Source organism: Equus asinus, chromosome 13 (genome assembly GCF_041296235.1).
Source record: "Equus asinus isolate D_3611 breed Donkey chromosome 13, EquAss-T2T_v2, whole genome shotgun sequence".
Classification (NCBI taxonomy): domain Eukaryota; kingdom Metazoa; phylum Chordata; class Mammalia; order Perissodactyla; family Equidae; genus Equus; species Equus asinus.
This window is the reverse complement of record NC_091802.1, coordinates 61,268,302-61,291,898: the sequence shown is the minus strand read 5'-3', so window position 1 is coordinate 61,291,898 and position 23,597 is coordinate 61,268,302. Positions and strand designations below refer to the sequence as shown.

The 23,597-nt window shown below is 49.7% G+C and overlaps 1 protein-coding gene across 12 annotated transcripts in view; it reads left to right on the top strand.

Annotated features, from left to right (window-relative positions):
* CCDC57 (coiled-coil domain containing 57) overlaps window positions 1-23,597 on the top strand; it is a 118,970-nt gene that overhangs the window by 56,553 nt on the left and 38,820 nt on the right. For 6 of the 12 annotated variants that reach the window (XM_070483861.1, XM_070483864.1, XM_070483860.1 and 3 more), the window contains 4 exons: window positions 5,247-5,350; window positions 11,233-11,433; window positions 17,947-18,160; window positions 19,846-19,998. In XM_070483861.1, coding sequence (XP_070339962.1) covers window positions 5,247-5,350; window positions 11,233-11,433; window positions 17,947-18,160; window positions 19,846-19,998 — 672 coding nt within the window. Of the gene's footprint in view, window positions 1-5,246; window positions 5,351-11,232; window positions 11,434-17,946; window positions 18,161-19,623; window positions 19,685-19,845; window positions 19,999-20,153; window positions 20,267-23,597 lie in introns of those variants that run through there. The other 6 variants (XM_044744249.2, XM_070483869.1, XM_070483866.1 and 3 more) reach the window with 5 other exon arrangements.

Genomic DNA, 23,597 nt, shown 5'->3' with positions numbered 1-23,597 from the left:
TCCATTTCTTTCTCTTTTTTTTTTGAGGAAGATTAGCCCTGAGTTAACTACTGCCAGTCCTCCTCTTTTTGGTGAGGAAGCCTGGCCCTGAGCTAACGTCCGTGCCCATCTTCCTCTACTTTATATGTGGGACGCCTACCACAGCCTGGCATGCCAAGCAGTGCCATGTCTGCACCCAGGATCTGAACCAGCAAACCCCGGGCTGCTGAGAAGCAGAATGTGTGATCTTAACCTCTGCACCACCATGCCAGCCCTGTATAGTCCATTTCTGATGACCTGTTCTTTCCTTAGTCTAAACCGATTCAGTCCCTTTCCTCCTCCCCACCAAGTTGTTTTTCTCACATCTTACTCCATCTTTTGTTGTGAGTTTGTGGTTAAAATGACAGGATTTTCTTTGTTTTTAGTGTTTTCCTTCCCTTTAGCTTATTGCTATACTTGTGTATTTGCTGTCCTATTCTGCTTCTGTCTACTTATTTATCTCCTTACTCTGTGTTTTGAGACCCCTTTCTCTTTGTTTTTTTTCGGGTATGAGGGCCTTCTTGAGGATTTATTGTAGGGGAGGGTCTTGTGGCTATGAAGTCCTTTAGCTTTTGTTTATCTGGGAAAGATTTAATTTCTCCCTCATATCTGAAGGATATTTTTGCTGGATAGAGTATTCTTAGCTGAAGATTTTTGTCTTTTAAAGTTTTGAATGTGTCATTCCATTCTCTCCCAGCTTGTAAGGTTTCTGCAGAGAAATCTGCTGAAAGTCTGATAGGCGTTCCTTTGTAGGTTATTTTCTTCTGCCTTGTTGCCTTGACTATTCTTTCTTTGTCATTCATTTTTGCCAGTTTTACTACTATATGCCTTGCAGTAGGTCTTTTTACATTGAAAAATGTAGAAGATCTGGAAGCCTCTTCCACACAGATTTCCCTCTCATTCCCTAGATTTGGGAAGTTGTCTGCTGTTATTTCTTTGAGCATGCTTTCTGCTCCATTCTCCTTCTCTTCACCTTCTTGAATACCTGTAATTCTTATGTTGCATTTCCTAATTCAGTCACCTATTTCTCAGAGACTTTCTTCACTTCTTTTTGGTCTTGGTTCTCTCTCCTCCTCTGTCTGGAGCATTTGAACATGTCTGTCTTCGATTCTGCTGATTCGCTCCTCTGTGGTGTCCACACGAGCCTTCAGGGAATCCATATTTTGTTTTACCTCTTCCATTGTGTCTTTCATCTCTAATATTTCTGGTTGATTCTTCTTTATAGTTTCAATCTCTTTTGTGAAGTAGCTCCTGAACTCATTGAATTGTTTCTCTACATTCTCTTTTACTTCGTTGAGTTTTTTGATGATGGCTATTTTGAATTCATTGTCATTTTAGATTAAATATTTCTGTGTCCTCAGGACTGAATTTTGGTTGCTTGTCATTTCTCTCTGATCTGGAGATTTGATGTAGTGTCTGATGTTGTTAGAGGAGGTGGGCCAGGTCTCTCTCATTCATATTATTCGGTTGCGGTTACTGCCTGTCACCACTGAGTGGGGGTTGAGAGCTGCATACTCTGAGCCTTCCACCTTCAGCCGAGATCACAGGTGCTGGAGCCAGCACTGAGCAATTGGGTGGAGGGGCACTTTCTCCTTAGTGCTCTCTAGGCTTTCTCAATCAGCTCTTGCTATCTGTCTCCTGGGGTCTTGGCTTGATGAAATCACCCCCCGCAAAAGTTTTCACCCCATTAGAGGGCTTCCTTCTAGGCTGCAAGGGCCCTAGCAAGTCCTTGATTTCCCCACGAGCCAGCGTCCCCTCCCCTGTTCCTTCCCTCATGGATCCTCCCACAGTCATAATCACACTCTTTAGGGGAGGGAGCGAAGTTCTCTCTTACCCTGTTCCAGCTCCTCTGAGGGAGGCTCCAGCCTCTCTGCCCTCTGTCGTGTGGCTGCATGTCTCTCTGACATTTTTGTGTTGTGTTAGGATGTCTTCTGTTGGAGTACAGATGCCCCTTTTTGTTGTATGTTGGAGGGGAGAGAGTCCCAGGCAAGTTCACTTCATCATGATGCTGACCTCACTCCCCATTATGGTTTTAATTTGCATTTTCCTGTTTATTCGTAACGTTGAATATTTTTTCCGGTGTTCGTTGGTGTGTTAGTCTGCTTGGGCTGTTGTAACAAATACCAGTGGCTAGGGGGCTCAAACAACAGGCAGTTCTTCCTCCTCTGGTGTCTTTCAGTGAACACAGGGGTTAATTTTAAGACAGCCTCATTGGTCAGTCTGTTCCTCTGTTGTTAGTCCAGTTTCACAGAATTCAGTCTAGTTTTCTCCTTCTTCATCGTTCAACTTCCTTTTCCAACAATGAGAAACCTGGCTCCTAATATCCTTAGTACAGTTCCCTGGGTGTAAGCAGCCTCCCACTGCTGCCACCTCCTTTCCCCGTATGAAGGCCTTTCTGCCACATGGGGGCCCCTCTGTGGGGTGGCTCCCTGGCCCTACCCGTCTCCCTGCTGGGGCACTGGCCCCCAGGCTGAGAGCCCACCTAGGGTCACTGATGTGGGCCCACCCAGGGCTTAGAGGATTGACTGTCCAGGAAGCAACGGAGCCCAGCAGGATGTCCTGCCTACTTGATCAGCTTGTTTCAATTAATGGAAGTTTTCTTTGTTTCTTTTCCAGTGCTCATGTCTTCTAGTTCTTTTTCTTACGTTATTTTCCCTGGTTGGGATCTCCAGAGTGGTGTTGATAATAGCTGGCTTTCTTCCTGATCCCAGAGGAAAACTTTCAACATTTCACAGTTAAGTTTAATATTTGCTGCAGTTTTCTTGTTGTTGTTGGTTTTTTGTGGTCAGGTTATGGAGGATTTTTCTATTCCTATTGTAATAGAAATCTTTATTTATATCACGATTCTGTCAGTTTTTGCTGAATGTATTTTGAAGCATTGTTGTTGGATACATACACGTTTAGAATTGTTATGTTTTTGGTGCCTTCATCCTTCTATCATCACGTAATGTCCTCTTTATCCCACAGTTTTCCTTCTCTGAGACCTACCTGGTCTGATGCCAGCTTTCCTGTGGTGACTGTTTGCATGGTCTGTCATTGTATTCCTTGCCCTTTGACTGACCTCCGTCATTGCACTTGCAGTGAATGTCTTGTTGGCAGCACAGAGTTAGGTCAGTTTTTGAAATCCATTTTGCAGCTGTTTTAATTCATATACTTATACCATTTACACTCAACACAGTTAGTGCCCTGTCAGGATCCAAGTCTGCCATTGAACGTCTGTGCGCTGTGCCTCAGTTTCCTCTTTCCTGCCCTCCTGGGGGTTACTTGGGCATTTTTTAGTGTTCTATCTTAATTTACTACAGTGTTTGAGAGAGTATTTCTCTGGGTCATCTTTATAATGGTTGCTCCAGGGGTTACAGTATATGTAACTGATGACAGTCAACTTGTGTCAGCATTCTGCACTTTCAAGTGGAATGTGGGGGTCTTACAGCAGTGCAGCCCTTCACCCCCTTTACTTTCGCAAATGTCACCTCTCCTCGCATCGAGGGCCACATCAGGCAGGATCTTTTTGCCTTCGACTGTCAAATATACTGTTAAAGACTCAAGAGGAGAGATGGGGTCTGTGGAATTTCCTGGAGTCCAGATGTCCTTCTGTTTCCAGTTCCTCTCTGTCTGAAGTACTTCCTGCAGCACTTCTCTCAGAGCAGGTCTACTGGTGACAGGTCCTCCTAGTTTTCCCTTTTCTGAGATGTCTTTATTTCACTTTCACTCCTGAACAACATATACACAGGTATAAAATTATGAGTTGACAATTCTTTGCTTGCAACACTTAAAACTTATTATACCACTTCCTTCTGGTGAGACATCAGATGGTCGTTTCTGGTGAGAAATCCATTGCCATTTGAATCGTCATTGCCATGTGGTCAAACATCATTTCTCTCTGCCTGCTTTTGAGCGTGTGTCTTTAGTTTTGGAGATTTGATTGTGATGTGTCTGGGCAGAGATTTCTTTGGCTTATCCTGTTAGGTGTTGAATCTGAAGGTTTATGTCTTTTGACAAATTTGAGAAGTTTTCAACCATTATTTCTTCAAGTGTTTTTGCAGCTCCACACTTTTTCCTTTTGGGCCTCCAATGATAAAAATGTTAGCTCTTCTGTTGTTCTCTCCCAGGTCCCTGAGCCTCTGTTATTTGTTTTTTTCAATCCATTTTCTTTGTTGTTCTGATTAGATAATTTCTATTATCTGTCTTTAAGTTCACCGTTTCTTTCTGCTGTCATCTCCATTCTGCTGTTGAGCCCATCCAGTCAGATTTTTATTCTAATTTCAGTTCTAAAATATCAGAGTTTTTTCTTTATATCTTTTATTTCTTTGCTGAAACTTTCATTTTTCCACTTGTTTTAAGAGTGTATCAAATTGCTTGTTGGAGTTGCTTTAAAATCCTTAACACGCAGTTCCTGCATCTGTGTCATCTCATGTTGTCTTCTTTCATTTGAGTTGAGATTTTCATTCGAGTTGAGATTTCCCTGGTTGTTAGTATGGTGAGTAGTTTTGGGTTCTGTCATGGGCATTTTGAGTGCCATGTTCTAAAATCTGATTCCTATGAGCTCGGTTTTAATTCTCCTTCTGCTTTCTCAGGTAGTCCACATTGCTAGGTTCACAGTGCATATCCTGGCCCACTCTCTTGGGCTGGTTTGAATGTCCACTTACTTACCAGAGCCTTTGCAGTGCTGTTCTGGTCTGTCCATTTTTGTGCTGTCTGAGGCCAGTTTAAGTCCTGGGCAGCATTTTGCTGCAGAGCCCAGCTCTCAAAGCTTCAGCTGTATGGTTGCTGCCTGGTTTCCACATAAGCTCCTCAGGGACTCAATGCACAGATTTAAGGAGTTGCTTTCTCTGGCTACCTTGTCTCCATAATCCATAATTCTTCCTTGACCTATGGGTTGTGTGGGTATTTTTCTTCATTTTCAGACAATTGACTAGGAGACTGGTGCAGAATGGCCTCTACCAGACACTAGGTGGTAAGATGGGATCTTTGTCCTGCAGAGATTCCTGCTTTTGTGGCATAAGGATTATACTTTACGTATAGCACCTCTCAATCTTCATGGGGATCCAGCCCATCTATTCAGCTTTAGAACATCTTCACGCCCTGGGGGACCAGCGGCGACAGTAGGCCTCCTTTAAGGGCTGCGAAGGATGACACAGAAGTCCACCTCCCCAAAGAGAGGACAGTTGGTTGGAACCTTCCCTGAGGCTCTAGGAGGCCTGAGCCTGACAGAGTCACTCTTTCTACAGGAGGAACCATGCTAGCTGACGGTGCATCCTTGGGATTGTTGCTCCAGAGGCTTGGAGACAGGGCACATCTCTTGAACTTCCTGGTGACCCGGATCAGACAGAAGGTACAGCCTCCCCCTGACATTCAGTCTGTGCAAGTTTTCTGACTGGAGAGCCACTCTTGGGGTAGACAGCGTGTGGGCTCTAGAGCCAGCTGCCAGTGTGGACCCTGCCGTGACCTCAGATGTGTAGCTTGACCTCTCTGTGCCTGTTTCCCTCCAAGGATGGGGTTGTTATAAGGAGTAGCTGGCTTATCTTCTGTGTAGTTTCTAGAAGGTGCACAGTGAGAACCTGGTGAATGGGAGGGATGTCCAGAGTAGGGGGCAGTGCTGGTGGTCCAGCCCATGGAGCCTGTTCTCTGTGCTGCAGGGCTGCTGGCTGTCACAGAGCTCTGATACCAGCTGCCCACTCAGGACATGCTTGGATGAGTCCTAAGACCCATGTTACATCGGCACTGAGGTATGGCACGAACACACAGTGTCAGTGATGAGCACCGTCCCTCTTAGCCCCTTGGCCTGCCTTTCTGCAGGGCAGGTGATACTCATGCGCTGGGCTCTTCCTGTGGAGACGGGACAGCTGCACGGACTCCAGCGCAGAGTCCACCCTGCTATACGTGTGGCTGGCGTCACAACCCATGTTTTATTGCTACACATTCGTAATACCTTTTTTCAGTGTTTTTCATATTGTGGTAAAATATACATGACATAAAGTTTGCCATTTTTAAGTGTACAATTAAATGACATTAAGTATATTCACAACATTGTCTAACCATCACCACTATCTATTTCAGAACTTTTTCCCCATTACACTAGCTCCCCATTCCCCATCCCCGCAGCCCCTGGTAACCTCCACTCTTTCTGTCTGAATTTCACTCTAGGAAACTCACCTGAGTGGGCTCTTACAATATTTGTCCTTTGGGGATGGGCTCATTTCACTTAGCATAATGACTTCAAGGCTCACCTGTGTCATAGCATAAAGGAGCACATCGATCCTTTTTATTTTTTTAAAGATTGGCACCTGAGCTAACAACTGTTGCCAATCTTTCTTTTTTTTTCTGCTTTTTCTCCCCCAGTCCCCTCAGTTCATAGTTGAATGTTTTAGTTGTGAGTCCTTCTAGTTGTGGCATGTGGCACGCTACCTCAGCATGGCCTGACAAGCAGTGCCATGTCTGCGCCCAGCATCCGAATCAGTGAAACCCAGGGCCACTGAAGTGGAGCGTGTGGACTTAACCACTCGGCCACGGGGCTGGCCCCATATCGATCCTTTTAATAACAAGAATGTCCCATCATATATCCCACATTTTGTTTATCCATCTGTCAGTGGACCCTTGCATTGTTTCCAACTTTTGGCTGTTATAAATAAGGCTGCTGTGAACATGGTGTACAAGTGTCTGCTCAAGTCCCTGTTTTCACTTCTTTTGGGCATATTTGTAGGAGTGGAATTGCTGGATCCTATGGGAATTCTATGGTTAACTTTTTGAAGAATCATCCAACTGTTTTCTACAGTGGCCACACCATTTCACATTCCCACCAGTGGTGTGTGAGGGTTCTGATGTCTCCACCTCCTCACCAACACTAGCTATTACAGGCGTACCTCAGAGATACTGTGAATTCACTTCCAGACCACCACAATAAAGGGAATATCACAATAAAGCGAGTCACTGACAGTTTTTGCTTTCCCAGTGCATGTAAAAGTTATGTATACTGTAGTCTGTTAAGTGTGCAATAGCATTATATCTAAAAAACAATGTGCATACCTTAGTTAAAAAATACATTATTACTAAAAATTGCTAACCATCCTCTGAAGCCTTCAGCAAGCCCTAAGATTTTGCTGATGGAGGGTCTTGCTTTGGTGTTGATGGCTGCTGACTGATCAGAATGGTGGTGGCTGAAGTTTGGGTGGCTGTGGCAGTTTCTTAAAATAACCCACAGAACTTCTTTCAGAATTGTAGTCTATCTTCTCAGACCCTGTTGCTGCTCTATCAACTAAGTTTGTGTGACATTCTAAACCCTTTGTTGTCATTTCAGCAGTCTACACACTATTTACACAGGAGTAGATTCCATCTGAAGAAACCACTTTTTTTGCTCATGCATGAGAAGCACCTCCTCATCTGTTAAAGTTTTATCATGAGATTGCAGCAATTGAGTCACATCTTCAGGCTCCACTTCTAATTCCAATTCTCTTACTGTTTCCACCACATCTGCAGTTACTTCATCTACTGAAGTCTTGAACCCCTCAAAGTCATCCATGAGGGTTGAAATCAGCTTCTTCCAAACTCCTGTTAATGTTGATATTTTGACTTCTTCACGTGAATCCTGAGTGTTCTTAATGGCGTCTAGAATGGTGAATCCTTTCCAGAAGGTTTTCAATTGATTTTTCCCAGATCCATCAGAGGAATCACTATCTATGGCAGCTATAACCTTAGGAAATGTGTTTCTTAAATAATCAGACTTGAAAATTGAAATTTAATCTGTGGACTGCAGAATGGATGTTGTGTTAACAGCATTCATCTCATTGTACATCTCCATCAGAGCTCTTGGGTGACCAGATGCATTGGCTATGAGCAGTAATATTTTGAAAGGGGAATCTTTTTTCCTGAGCAGTAGGTCTCAATAGTAGGCTTAAAATATTCAGTAGATGATGTTGTAAACAGATGGGCTGTCATCCAAGCTTTGTTGTTCCATTTACAGAGGACAGAGTAGATTTAGCATAATTCTTAAGGGCCCTAGGATTTTTGGAATGATAAATGGGCATTGGCTTCAACAGTAGCCCCTAACAAGAGAGTCAGCCTGTCCTTTGAAGCTTTGAAGCCAGGCCTTGACTTCTCTCTAGCTGTGAAAGCCCTAGATAGCATCTTCTTCCAATAGAAGCTATTTCCTCTACAGTGAAAGATCTATTGTGTAGTGTAGCCACCTTCATTAAGTATCCTGGTTGGATCGCTAGATAACTGGCTGCAGCTTCTACACCCACACTTGCCACTTCACCTGCACTTTCATGTTATGGAGATGGCTTCTTTCCTTAAACCTCATGAACCCACCTCTGCTCGCTTCAAGCTTTTCTTCTGCAGCTTCCTCCCCTCTCTCAGCCTTCACAGAATTGAAGAGAGTTAGGGCCTTGCTCTGGATTAGACCTTGGCTTCAAGGAATGATGTGGCTGGTTTGATCTTCTATCTAGACCACGAAAACTTTCTCCATATCAGCAATAAGGCTGTTTTGCTTTCTTATCATTCGTGTGTTCACTGGAGTTGCACTTTAAATTTCTTTCAAGAACTTTTCCTTTGCATTCACAACTTGGCTAACTGTTTGGCGTAAGAGGCCTGGCTTCGGCCTGTCTCGGCATTTGACAAGCCTTCCTCACTAAGCTTACTCATTTCTAGCCTTTGATTTAAAGTGAGAGACGTGCAACTCTTCATTTCACTTGAACACTTAGAGGCCATTGTAGGGTTATTACTTGGCCTAATTTCAATATTGTTGAGTCTCAGGGAATAAGGAGGCCCAAGGAGAGGGAGATAGATGGAGGAATAGCCAATTGGCGGAGCAGTCAGAGCACACACGTTTATTAAGTTTGGCCTCTTACATGGGCACGGTTTGTGGCGCCCCCGAATAATTACAGTTGTAACGTCAAAGGTCACCATAAAAATAGAATAATGATGAAAAAGTTGAAAATATTGAGAATTACCAAAATGTGACACAGAGACACAGTGTGAGTAAATGCGGTTGGAAAAATGCTGCCAATAGTCTATACAGAAGTGGAAATATACTGATGTACACCAGACATTTATACCATGTCACAAACCAATGTGACTTCAATAGAAAAAATTTTAAAAAAATAAAAATAAGATAAAGAAAAGAAAAATGGTGCCACTAGGCTTGCTGGACGCAGGATTGCCACAAACCTTCAGTTTGTTAAAAAGGCGGCATCTGCCAAGTGCAATAAAATGAGGTATGCCTGTATTTGTCTTTTTGATTCTGGCCATCCTAGTGGGTGTGGAGTGGTATCTCGTTGTGGTCTTGATTGGCATTTTCCTCATGGCAAAGGATGTTGAGCCTCTTTTCATGTGCTTATTGGCCATTTTGTATCTCTTCTTTGGAGAAATGCCTGTTAAGATCCTTCTCCCGTTTTTTTAATTGGGTTGTCTGTCTTTTTATTGTTGAGCTGTAAGAGTTCTTTATGTGTTCTGGGTACAAGTCCCTTATCAGATACGCGATTTGTAAAATTTTTCTCCAGTTCTATGGACTTGTCTTTTCATTCTCTTAATAATGTCCTTTGAAGCACAAATATTTTTAGTTTTGATGACATCCAGTTTATCTGTTTTTTCTTGTTTCCTGTGCCTTTGATGTCATGCCATTCTGTTGTCTTTTGTACACATTTCTCATGAGGCAACATAAAGAGAGAATTTTCACGTGTCCTTTTAAGTCCTCAAATACATAAATTACACTGTTCTTGTAGACTCTGCATCTTCTGTGAAACAGAACACCCCTCTGGAAACATGGAGATTATTCTGAGCTTTCCGTCTACTACAGGGAGCAGGCAGTGCTCCAGAAATCTGATGCCTTATCTTGGTTGGAAGTACATTTTTCCTGTTGCGGTGGAGATGAACCTGACCGCTTTTCTGTCTCTGTTTATGGGGTGACAGATCTATGAACATGTGTGAGGGACAGCGGATCTTTAGATCTATGCTGTTTCCCACTTCTGCCCCACTGTTGGAATTTTTTTTTTTAAGATTTTATTTTTCCTTTTTCTCCCCAAAGCCCCCTGGTACATAGTTGTATATCTTTTCTTAGTTGTGGGTCCTTCTACTTGTGGCACGTGGGATGCCGCCTCAGCGTGGCCTGACGAGCGGTGCGATGTCCGCGCCCAGGATCCGAACTGGCGAAACCGTGGGTCACTAAAGCACAGCGCATGAACTTAACCACTCGGCCATGGGGCCGGCCCTGGAATTTCACACACACGCACACACACACCCCCACACACACCCATGCCACAAATAGGAAATAAACTTTTAAATAAGACCTTTTAATTTTCTCTTGGTTATCATAGATGATTTGATTGTCCTGGGAAAAGAAGTCTTACCTCAAGGTGTTTTTTGTTTGCTTTTTACTTAACAGTGTCTGTTTACCGGATGGTCACCTTTTTTAGTATGTGGGTGACAAATTTAAAGAATAAAATATTCACCAGGAATCCATTATAGGAGTCCTTGGAATAGGAAAATAATAGTTTATCTTCCTGAAAAGAAAATGGGAAAGTTAAGGGGGTAGAGAAGTGTGTCTTTCCTGTCTGCCTCATCTTTTCTCTGTCCTTATATCAAGAGAAGGGCAAATGTCGAGAGAAGCAGCTAAAAGTAAGAGGCTGGCCCCGGAGATCTGGCCAGGGACTCTGCTTCGGGGGTCTCATGGCCAACCTGCAGCCGCTGGAGCTGCTCCTGCAGCGACCTTTCAGTCTGCTCCTCAGTCGTCTGCCTGCCTTGACGGCCATAGGTCTCTCCACCCCTGCCTTGGAATACCCACTCTAGTTCTTGCTGTTTGTGTCCACCTGGGACTAGGGCTCAGGAAGAGACATTTAGGCCCTTGGCCTCTGCCCAGGCACTTCCATGTACAGACTCACCCCAACCAGCTTTGGGCTCTGGTGCATAGGCTGTGCTGCAGATGCTCACGTCCCTACTATGCGGGGGACAGGTAGAGCGCCTGGGGACTGAGCTAGGTGGGGCCAGAAGAGCAGCAGCTATGATGATGTGACGCAGGTTTGTGGGGTGATTGCATTAAGTCAGAGGAGAGACTGACGGTCAGGTTTCCTTTGTGATTTTCCTGAACTTTCTACTGTCCACCTCTGCCCTGCTGCTGCCCCATCCTCCCTGTAGCCCTGTTCCTGACCCACCTCTACCACTTCCCGGGCCGGCATCCTCCTTCCTACTCTCCCTCCTAATACTGCCTCTAAAACGGCCTCCTAGGTGCTGCAGAAAGCCCTGGACGTGGACACTGTCCAGCGAGAGCTTCCCCACGAGGTGGACCAAGTGCACCTGGAGGTTTTGGAGCTTCGGAAGCAGGTGGCTGAGCTTGAGGAGCGTCTCGGGACAGCCTGGAAGGAAGGCAGGGTAGTTTCAAGCAGGCAGCAGCTGCGAGCTCCTGACTCCACGGCCCTTAGGAGAGAGGTGGGTCCCCTGCGCTGGCCCCTGATCCGCCCCTGCCGCTGGCCTGTCCAGGGTCTTCTGTGTGTGCTCTGCCCTCTCCATGGCTGGTGTGGGCTGTGAAGTCACCTAAGCAAGGGCCCCACCTCCACTTTCTGCCTCTTCCTTCCTGGGCCGGCTCTCACGTTTGGGTATCTTCCTGGACAGACACCCTGTTGAAGGGTGCAGCCCATCCCTCAGGGCTATAGGTCTTTAAGGTCCCGCCCTTTGGAACCCGTGTGTAGGAGACTGCACGTGTGAACACGGCTCTTCTGTTTCCTCTGAAACAGGAGTCCTGACTCCTTGCTGAGAGGGCTCTGCGAAACCCTAAAATCCATGCAAACTGCAGTTTTCCTTTCAAGAGGACCCTCAGGGGTGACCGTATTGTGTTATGAGTTTCTCAGAGCGTTTACAACTGCTGCGCACATACATGTGACAGTGGGCCACCCTGGGCGGTGGCATGGGGGCTCTCATCCTGCTCGTGGTCAGGCCGTCACACCCAGTGCCCGTCTGGTGCTGTGGCTGGTGTGAGCCAAGGTTCCAGGCCATGGAGAGAGCTCTGCGGCAGCGTGTCGTCCCCACAGATCTGACACACAGGTCTTACCGCATCTGTCTGTCTTCTTACCAGAGGCCATGATGGAAGTGTCATAAAGAATGGGCCTTCTTTATGGGGTGTCCTCTGACATGCCTCCCAAGCCGTCTGTCGCTTACCTGCAGTGACCTGTGATGACCTGGATTACCTGGGGTCTTTGCAGTTGCCTGAGGTTACCTGTGGTGACCTGTGATTACCTGTGGTGACCTGTGTTACTTTTGGTGACGCATGGTTACCTGTGGTGACCTGTGATGTCCTGGATTACCTGGAATTATTTGCAGTTGCCTGAGGTTACCTGTGGTGACCTGTGATTACCTGTGGTGACCTGTGTTACCTGTGGTGACCCGTAGTTACCTGTGGTGACCCTGTGTTACGTGTGGTGATCCACGTTACCCCTGGTGACCCGCGGTTACCTGTGTGACCTGCGATTACAGATGATGACCTGTTCATCAGCAAAAGCTTTCAGGGACAGTAACATGATGTCTGGAAGGCGTGAAGAGTCCTCTGGCAGAATCAGTGTGTATTGTGTGTGCCTCCAGTAGCTCGTGTTCCATGGGCCACGTTTGGAGACTGGTACTTGGGATCCGAGGGGGACACGGCTCCAGGATGCACCACCGGGGGCTATGAAGAGACCAAGGAGAAGATGCGGTCTGTGGCACTCTCTGGCTCAGGGGATGTGAGGAGGGTGCAGAGGAGCCTTGTTGGGGACGCATTGTGAGGGGTGCCTGCAGAGGGAGACGGGGAGGCTGAGGTGTCCTGGGCCCCACAGGGGCACAAGCAGGTGGGATGCTGAGCCGTCTGTGCCATCAGTAAACGCAGGCCGACCTTAGAGATTTTCAGGTTCAGTTCCAGACCACCGTGACAAAGTGAATATCATGATAAAGGAAGGTGCGTGAATTTTTTGGTTGCCCAGTGCACATAAAAGTTATGTTTACACTGTCCCATCATCTGTTAAGTGTGCAGTAACATTATATCTAAAAAAACAAAGAACATACCTTAATTAAAAAGGGCTTTATTACTAAATGCTAACCATTATCTGAGCCTTCAGAAAGTCATAATGTTTTTGCTGGTGGAGGGTCTTTTTTTTTTTTCCTGAGGAAGATTAGCCCTGAGCTAACTACTGCCAGTCCTCCTCTTTTTGCTGAGGAAGCCTGGCCCTGAGCTAACATCCGTGCCCATCTTCCTCTGCTTTATATGTGGGACACCTACCACAGCATGGAGTGCCAAGCAGTGCTATGTCTGTACCTGGGATCCGAACCAGCGAACCCCGGGCCGCCGAGAAGCAGAACGTGCAAACTTAACTGCTGCGCCACCGGGCCGGCCCTGGTGGAGGGTCTTGTAAAAGACGCAGTATCTGCGAAGCACAGTAAAGCGAAGTGTGTCTGTAGGTGCCATCCCCAAGAGCCCAGGCACCCAACCCCTCCCCTGGGCCCCAGGCTTCCCTGAAACTCTGCAACTTGAGGGGTGGGTGGTGGCCCGGGGGGGCTGTGGGCCCCTGTCCCAGCTGGGCAGCCAATGTGGGGGTGATAGATCTGCTCTCACCTGTGTCCACAGCTCATTCCAGGTGCTGGGCCACAGCCAAGGTGCTCTAGCAGTTCTCCTGATGGTGGCCCTCACAGAACTCACTGATCCCACTTGTTAGAGTGAAGGAGGAAGAAATCACACAAAGAAGCAGAATTTAAAATAGAGGTGTTTAATCCTATGGCAGACAGGCTGGGAGCCCAAGCAATTTGAGGCTCATCGCAGCTCTCCCAGGGCAGGTGGAACGGACGCGCTCTCTAGGCCTTCGTTTCTGTACAGCCACCAGGGTCTCGCATTCCTGCCAGGTCTAGGCATCCTGTGACCTTGGTGAGGTCACTTTCTGGGGGAGAAGTTTGAGGCACAGGAAACCCAAGTGGCCAGTCCCTCTGCCCAGACCAGGCCCACCCAGGCTCGCGCCCATAATTGCCTAGCTGTGTGTCAGGTGCCTGGAGAAGAGGATGGGGGCACCAGGCTTCCTGCAGCCCGGAGAGCAGTTACAGCTTGAGAAAGAGGGAAGACTGAGAGGGCTGGGATGCCCCCTGCGGGGCGAGTTGGGGTTAGAGTTAGCAGTGTAAAGTCATGGGTTATTTGAGAGTGAGCAAGCAATAGGTAGTTAGGCAGAGAAACTGGTGTGTGCCCAGATTCCTGGCTCTGCCCGCCCTGAATGCCTGAGAGCGGTGACTCCCCAGGAGCGATGAGCGCACCCAGTGCAAGATCTTGGGTCTGAATTCCCTCCTCTGCTGAGAGGAACCAGGATAAGTGGCTGATTCCACTGTGGAGACGTGACAGAAGGATGCAGGCACCAGCTTAAAGGACCCCCCTTGACCCAGTCCAGGCCAGTGATCATGAAGTCAGGGTTCCAATCCACTGAATAAAATGGGCAATTGAGTCCATGCTGCTGCAAATAAACAGATGAAGAAAGAAAGGGGAGAGGCAAGCTCTTCCTTACATTAGAATATAGACTAGCAAATGTAAGAGGAGTGCCGCAGCTGGGGAGTCGTGCATGGATGGATGCCACAATCAGGAACAAGGCACTTACGCAGCGTCTCCCCACAAATTGCTTCCTAATTACAAAGGGAAATAGGAACTTTCCAATGGAGCAGCCTGCAGATGCCACTTAAGGAGGGATCGGCTCCCATCGCCGACCCTGGGACAGACATCATGGTCTTCGAGGAGACCTGAGACAGACCCAGACCAAGGGCCGTACTGAGATCAACAGGCCCCTACTGTGAGAGAGGTCTAGTTAGGAGGCTGAGGGCACCTGGGACACGGATGTGCCGCAGCATCCTGGGCGCTGGGCAGGAGAAGCAAGCTATGAAGGGCAGTATTTGGACAGTTGGCGGAGTTTTCATGTGGACTGTGCGTTAGGGCCTCGTGTTGTATCCATGTTCAATTTCTGGTTTTGGTAACCTTGGGTATTAAGAGAATGTCCCAACTGAAGTATTTAGGCGTAAAAGGGCACAACATCTCGACTTACTCTCAAAGTTCAGCAGAGGGCAAATCTGGCGAATCTGGCGAAGGGTACATGGAACCTGTGTGCCGTCCTTGCGGTTTTCTACAGGTTTGAGATTCTGCCTGACAGAAGCCAGTCCCCTTCACTCCCCCAGTCGAGAGGAAGGGATGATGCAGCACTTTTCCACAGTGCCCTGGAACCACTACAGCGCCAGGCGGCTGCAGGTTCAGCTTTTCACGTTTCTCTCGTCTCTAGTGAGCCCCAGCCTAGTGCCCACTTGGGCCCCTCCCTCAGAGGGGAGACTGGTGGATGGCAGGATGGACTGCCGGACTGAGGGGTCTTGCCACCTCCTGCTGGCTGGGCTACGCCCATGCCTTCCTGCCTGGCTGCCAAGAACACAACACGAGGGCCCGCTGGGGGGACAGTGTTGGCTGGCGGTCCCTCGGCTGGCTCCGCCTAGAGGCCCCTCGGCTGGCTCCGCCTGGAGGCCCAGGAACCTGCAGAGGGATTTGAATCCACCCTGGAGCCAACCCAGTGAGAGCCAGGGTTCGGGCTTGCTCTGGTCCAGGCCTCGGCCTCCCAGAGTACTTCTCCTTGGAGTCCATCACTCCCTGCTGCCCTTGGGGACAGAATCGTCATTAAGACATCTCAGTGGCCAAGCTTTCCCTCTACTACACAGACATCTCCCTTCCCCGCCAAGATGCTGGGATTAGCACCTGGAGCAGGTGAAGGCAGTGGGCAGTGTGGGGTGGACAGGGCCAGCACAGGATGGGATCAAGTGGGCTCTGAAGCACGCAGTAGTTCAGAAGAAGTGCCTGACTCTGTCTCTAGTCACTATTAGCATTTTATCATTATTGTGGGGAGATACTTTAGAGAGTCATCAAAATAAATGTGATCTTGCTAGAAACTGAGCCCGAGATAGATGAGGTCCCCGGCTCAAGTCCCCACTTGGTGGGCACAGCCACAGTGACTAGATGAGGGTCGTTTAAAATTGTGACTCGCCAGCCTGAGCCCGGCCACAGGCTCTGGCCACTGTCGGCTCCTTCTTCATGCCAGGGGCAGGCTTTCGGGGGAGGGGTTCTGCTTTTGGAGAGGCTTTTAAATCTCTTCATTGTTCTGGGGTTTGCAAAGTCTGTTTTCAGGACTGTTCTTTCCTCACTTAAAATAACACGAGAGAATCCAACAGCATGTTCCCAAAGAGGACCAGGCCTTGAGAATGGACTGCTGGCTGAGTTCCCCCACCCTAGGGCCAAGCTCGCCTGGAAGGCTGTGACATTTTCACAGCGAGTCAGGTTGGCCCCTTCAGGGCAGTGGAGCCCCCATGCGTGAATCCACCCTCCAGGCCTCCTCTCCTCCGGGTGTGTCCCAGCCCCCTGCAGGCCTGAGGGCTCCCTGTCCTGTCCTGTGCCCTTGAGAGACCGTGAACGAGGCCGATGCTCTGCGCTGGCCGAGAGCAGCCACAAGCCACTTGCACCCTGGGGAAAGGAGTCAGATTTGGGTGCTTGGGCTGCGGTGAGGCCTCCCCAGTGCTGCGGGGCTGCAGGAGCTCTCTGTCTTCCTTTGTGGTCTCACCTCCACAACCCCCCTTTATGCTGCTCTAGCCTGTGGCACGCCAGAGGCACGAGTGTGCAGTCACCACAGCTTCTAGGCCACCTGAGGAGCAGTGGCCACCAGAGGGCACGGGCACCTGCCAGCCCTGGAGAGGCGCACCAGGAAACAGGGCCAGGGCAGGGCATGCTGGTCTGCTGCAAGGACTTGGCGCCAGTTCTTGGTGCTGGTGCAAGCTGGTATGGCCAGGATGGGGCACAGTGCAGCTTTCACAGGTGTCAGGAGCAGCCACGCTTAAGTAGGACACCTGCTTCCCTCAGGGCCTTGGACTCACCGTTCCTCCTGGGCCCCTGCCCGGCACGGAGGCGGCCCTACACATGTTCTTCTTCTTCCTTTCTCTTATTCCCCACATGAGTGTGACCACGTGTCTGCGTGCTGGGCCAGTGAGTCCAGGATGGGGTTAGTAGGGCTTTAGGACTACATGGTGCGTCCCAGGGTCAGGGGAGCCCTGGGAAGATTCAGGGCCCAGAAGCTGAGGCCCCAGGTGGCTATGTTTCTTCCCTTCGATTTTTCTCTGCTCCTGCTTCAACCGGTCTGGCCTGTGGCTGGTTGAGGGGAGTCCGAACTGCAGCTGGAGAAAGTGCCTGAGACATGAGTCAGGAATCAGGGCAGACAGAGCCTGAGAGGAGACGGAAGGGGGCCCAGCGAGGGAGGGCAGCAGGAGGTGATGGGAGAGGGCTGCCACTAGCACAGCCAAGAGCAGAGTGACCCAGCAGCGCAGAGTCCAGGGCAGGCGGGGAGAGAGTGAAGGAGGCGGCTGGGGTCCCACCGCGGCTGCCCGTCAGACCTCTGCCAGCTCCCCTCCACGCCAGGCAGCAGCCCTTGGGCAGCAGGCACCCAGCCTGTGACTGCGGTGCCCACGCAGGGGTCCCATCACACATGCAGCCCCGGTGCGCCCTGGGGCCTGTTGGAGGCTGGTCATGGGGGTCAACTGGCTCCTTATCATTTTCACTGGAAAGACACAAAGGCAGAGTGGGGAGGGCGGGAGCGGAAGACTCTGGAGGGGGCAGGGGCTGTGAGGGGCCCAGGAACTGGCATGCAGAGTCGCTGAGGGGCAGGCCTTGGCCTGGGAGATTCATTGGCCTTCATTCATCCTCCTTGTGAAAGAGGTATCGTCCACGGATGCGTGGCTGTCTTCCATCTCACGCTAAAGTGCGGGAGCAGTTGTCCCTTTTGTCTCTGTTTCAAAAGGATGTTGCCCATTATGCTGGTTTGGGGCCGGCCGGGCAGGGGCACCCACCATCCACACCTCACCCCCAGTTCTCCCCTCTCCTACCTGGGGGCTTGTCTCACAGGCTGTTTGCTCTATGGGTTTTGTTCACAGGACCCTGCAGATGGAGCATCCTTGGGGACAGTGGAGCAGGGGACGTTCTCTGTGCACCTGGGCCCGGAGGCACAGCCCACACAGGCCTTGTCTGTGCCCCGACTCCAGAGGAAACTAAAGGAGGCTGCCCGAAAAATCCTGCACCTCCGCCTGGAGAAGGAGCAGCTCCTGGAGATGGGGAACAGGCTCCGCGCGGAGCTGGGCCGCCCCACAGGTGAGTCCTGGGAGCGTCGGCCTGGGGCGCCCCTGTGGTCAATGGCATGAGGGGGCCTCACAGACGTGCTTTTTTCTTCTGGCCTGCCTCTCCGGAAGGGGAAGGAGAAGAGAACCCAGATGCCAATCAGTGGGACAGAGGCAAGAGGAGGGACCAGGGAAGGCGTGGAGCGCCTGGGGCGGAGGGAGGGGTCTGGCCCAGACTTCTCAGGAGGGCAGGAGGGAGAACAGAAGCCGCCCTTGTGGAGCAAAGCTGAGGCTGGGGTCAGGAGTCACCAGCACAGGGCAGAGCTCCATCTCCATGCTGGGAGTTCCACAAGCCCGCCCCTCTGGCAACATTTGTGAGAAAAATACCACAGGTCAGCGAAGCAGCTGGCCTTTCTCTGCAGCTTTGTGGCGAGCAGCAAAAGCTGCCATGTTCCCAGGCTGGCTCTGGCTGCGGACATCTCCAGACAGAGGCAGCAGTGTCTCCACTGCGACCCAGGCCGGGAGTGTCGGCCTGCAGATGCCCAGGCTGCCTGTGGTGCCTCGGAGGTGCTGGTTCCTAAGAAGGGCATGCGACACTTATGTCTGACCCTTGGAAAACGGATGCACTCATGTTCTGAGCCTGTGGGACAGCTCCAGGCTGCCATCGAGGACAAAGAACCCCGGTCTGAGGGTCCTGTGGGATATCATCAGAGTTGGCCAGACAAGCACCAAGGGCCTTGGTGCAGAGCACCTTGGCTCTGTCTAAGCCTTGGCGCCGTCCTGAGCAGACACTTTCCTGGATGCCTGGTCAGACTGCCTTTCAGGTCCCTATCACTTTCCTGTAGCACCTAGGCATAGACCCCGTTTCCCACACAGCCTCCCCCTCACCTTCTGTGGTGTCTGCCTGTCCCTCCTTTCCCAGCAAGAGCTTTGAGTGACTCATTGTGATGATCGCAACACAGGGGGGCCTTGGGACTCCAGCCCCTCGGCGGTGTGAGACTGAGGCCATGCCCGCTCTCCTGTGCATTGCCTGAAAGCTAAGGGGAGGCTGGTGGGCGGTGGAGCCTCCTCAAGGAATCTGCTGGAGGAGTAAAGCCCCAGGCCACTCCGTTGCTTTTTTGAGGCAGAGTGCCCCCAGGTGCCTCTGAAGGGCTAAGAATCTTGCAAAGGGTGTTTCAGCAAAGATAGTTCCTCTGTGCACTGCAGGGGCTCCTAAGTCCTGACCACTGCAGCACTCAGGAAACAGTCACAAGAGAGGGAGGGAGAAAGCTGGGGGCCATCCTTCATCCTCTAGTCTCTTCCCGGGGCTAAGCTGCGTGAATAATCATAGTAGCTGTTAATATATTAATGTTTTTAGTCCTAAGGTGACTGCTAAAATGACTGCTTGGTTGGGAGGGGGACTTGGGGGCCTCAGGAGCACAGTGGAACTGAAGGGAGTGCTGTCTGTGGGAGGGAGGGTGGAAGCGACTGAGAGTACAGGCAGCTTGTATTCTACAGATGTTTTGCTGCGTGGCTCTGCGTGCCAGGGCCCCAAGGGACAGAGTCAGCCAAAGCTCAGGTATGAAATTCCCTAGGTTGTTCTTTGAGACTGCTGTTGGATGGCCACCTTTTGCATGTGGGATACTTGGAAGACACAGTGTTTTGGAGGCTTTGTCCTCCTAGGAGCCCGCCCCTGGAGAGGGGAATAGTCAGCAGAGCTCAGTGTGTCTCTATTTCCAGCTACACTTCCAGATGCCGGCAGTGTGCCAATCAGCGGGACTGGGCGTTGTCGGGGAACTGGCTCCGTCCCTCTGGACCCCCTCATCGGAGGCCGTTCCCCCTTACTCTTGTCAACGAAAATAATCCATAACCAATCTATAAATGAAAATTTGGGTGAGTTTATTCTGAGCTTAAATCTTAGGGTTATAACCCGGGAGAGTCTTTCCACAAAGGAACAGAGCACTCCAAAGAAGTGGGGGTACACAGGGCGATTATATACCCTCAAAGAGGGTGTTTCACATATGATTGAAATGTCCCTCCCACAATAGTCACAAGATTGCCCTGTCGGCACAGCACTTGATGGACACAGCAGGTAGTGGGTCTGCTATCTTGATGGACACAGCAGGAAGCAAGTCTATTGTCTCAAGCTGGGCGGTCACAGGTGAGCGCAGCAATCAGTTTCCAGCCTAAGGAAAGATACTTAATCCTTAAGGAGACGCCAACATTGGGAGGGGGAGGGAAGTTGCACCTTTATCTCAAGAGCCTTTGTTCTTGCCATGGGGAATCTCTAAAGCAGATATACAATGCATGCTCAACGGCCTCGGTCAGGCCCTTTTGGAAAGACAAGGTCAGGCCGAATTAGGTTTATACCAAATGGCTTCCTCATATATTCCAATACATCCTATTGCTTGCCATTTTCATTTGTCAACATTGAACTATGTTTTCATTGTCTTCTATGGTGATTTGTCTATATGGGTTTTCTGCCTCTTCTTGGATCAATTTTGGTCCTTTACATTTTGCTAGAAAACTATCCATAGTCTTTAGCCTCTAGAGTACTACCATAGAGTGCACATAGTCGCCTGTGACGCTACTGTCTTCTGGATCTGTGGCTGTCTCCTTCATTTTCTCAGACTTTCGTAATTGCAGTGATGTGGGATGCACCCTGAACTGCCCTTCCCCTCTGACTGTGCACAAGGGGACTCTTCTCATCTTTGCAGCAAACCCAAGCAGTGAGAAAGCCTCCTCTAAGTAAGATTAAAATTTTTTAAACCACCTAGACGTGAGACAGTCAAAGACCAACAGATTTCGTGTCATTACATTTAAAACATCTTTCAGGAAAAGACATCATAAACAAAGATAAAAGACAGCAGACTGGGGGAAATGTTTGCAACTTATTTGACAGATCAAAAGGATCAGGACCTGAAGTGGGCATCTACAGATCAGGGCAAGGGACCGGGATGGGGAGTCCCGGAAGAAATCCACGGAACTAATGAGGATACGAATGACGCTCAGCCTTTCCAGGAGTCTGAGGAGGGCCAGTGAAGTCAGCCTTCTCAGATGAGAAAGGTTCACACTCAGTGTTGAGGAGAACGTGGGACGCACTTGTTGGTGGGAATCTTCATTAGTGAAGCCTTTTCAGAGGGCAGTTTGGTTTCATCTGCCACATTTTTAAATGTTCATACCGTTTGAATCAGCAATTCTTCTCTTAGAAATCTACTTGAAAGATTTTTCCCACAGATGTGAAAAATACATACGTACAAGGATATTCTTGGCAAGAATTTTGTTACAGTAAGAGAGTAATGGGACCGGTCTAAATGGCCATCCTTGGGGCATTGGAATGCAGACCTTGGAATGCTGCTCAGCTGTTGGAAGTTGGAAGCACGAGGAACAGTCTGTGTCCCCCCAGGGCACTGTCCCCACAGGGCTCTTCTCAAAGTAGTTATGATGGAGAGCCCCTTAATTCCAGTCTATTGTGGATGATACTTTTGTCAAATACAATAAAAATGTGGCAGTTCCAAATTACTTCAAAGGTCCTAACACTTACTCTCATTTTCTGTGTCATTTAGTCACGGGCCTGGAATAGTTCGTGGACAGCCCCGGCCTACTGGCCACACTTCTGCGTACCCTGAGTGGACGTGTCCTTGTGTGAAAGAAGCAACCTGCAGAGTCATGTGTGTAGATCAATAAGCAGAAGCAGGCGTGTGCACGTATGTGCGTGTAACTGTGTGTGCATGTGTGGAAGGAAGCATATGGATTTCTCGGCAGCTTGGGGAAGAAAGTGGAGTGAGAAGAGAAGAGTGGAGGAGATTTTGAGGGGTTTGCTCTGTCTATTTGTATGTGATATGCAGTTTGTAAAAATACCAAACGGGCTCCGTTTGTTTCCTTCTGGGAAGGCATCCTCCCTCAAAAGCATGCTGGCAGTGGGCCTTCTGCTCTCCCAGGGAAGTGGTTAGACCCAAAGGCAAAGGCTTTTGGCAAGACTGGTCTGTCTGCATTTTTTTACAAAGATGATTTCTCTGGCTCGTTAATGGTGCAGCTACAGTCATTCAGTGGTACAGAATGACCAACTGTGACCAAAGTATCTTATCATCATTTAAGGACGTTGAAAATGTGAGACCATGGCCCGGCCAAGCTGCACCCACTCCCGTACACCACTCCCACTCCACCCCCTCTCACTGGGAGTGGGTTGTTTCCAGGTGCTTCTCCAGCTGTGTCTGTGGTTGCAGCCGGCAGGCAGGGCTGACCCTAGGGCTCACCTGTACCCACCATGGGGCGTGTCCTCACCTGTCTGCCTCTGGGAAGGGGTCCACTCCCCATGGGGAGCTAGAGGACCAGCCCCTTCACTGGCCCTGGCTCTTTCACTGCCCATCCAGTCTTCATTCCACATCCCCTGCTGAGCAGGGTCAGGCTCCTGTGCTGGCCATGTCCCTCATGCTGAGGTCCAGACCTTCGGGTCTGCTTTACAGACAGGCAGGCAGTGTGTGGTTGAGGCATGCGGCCAGGAGTCGTCCAGGTGGGCCCTGAGCTTGGCTCTTCGTTCCCCACCTCTTCTCCAGGCCAGTGAGTAGGTGCAGGTGCAGGGAGCTGCCTGTCCTCAAGTTGCACCTGTCCCTGTCCCTGCTCCCGTCAGTCCACAACAAGTGGAAGCACACGGCTGTGGAACCGGCTTCAGTGGGTGACCTAGTGGCCCCCACTCTGAGTGCTCACCCCTCACCTCTGAGATAGAGACCACGACACCACCCACAGTAGGGTGGAGGCCAAGAGCATGGGGAAGCCAATGCTGCCCGAGCGGGCCTGCTTAGGGGAAGCCAGACAAGGGCAGGCCCAGGGGCCACGTGGCCAGGCAGAGTGGACTTCAATTTGAGCTGGGCTCTCCCCTCGGAGGGAGGAAGAACATTTCCTCTACCTGTTCTAGGTCCTTCTGGCTGGACTATAAATTAAATTGACATGAGACAGAATAACAGGAGAAAATCAAAGCTTTATAACATGCATTGGGGGAGACACTCAGGAAAACTCAGCAACTCAACAAAATGGCCAAACTGTCAGCTTAAGCATCATCTTCAGTTAAAGACAAAGGAAGGTGTTGGGTGTGGTAGAAGGGGAGGAAGGCAGTTCACATGGAGATGGGAAAGCAAATGTTTAGTAGACAGAACTTTGATAAGAGTGGGCTTAGCAAGGACCCTCCTAGTCTATCATGCCCAGAGTTATCTAGGGTGATGGGCTGTCCTGGGCCCCTGCACAGCCTCCCCTGCCATCAGCTTCCCTCATCACAGTGGGACATTTGTTACAACTGAGGGACCCACATTGACACATTATGATCACCAAGTTCATTGTGTCCCTTAGGTTCATCTTGGTGGTGTATGTTCTGTGGGTTTGGACACATGTATAATGACATGTATCTACCAGCATAGCATCATACAGAGTGGTTTCTCTGCCCTAAAAATCCCCTGTGCTCTGCTTCATCCCTCCCCCTGAGCCCCTGGCGACCAGTG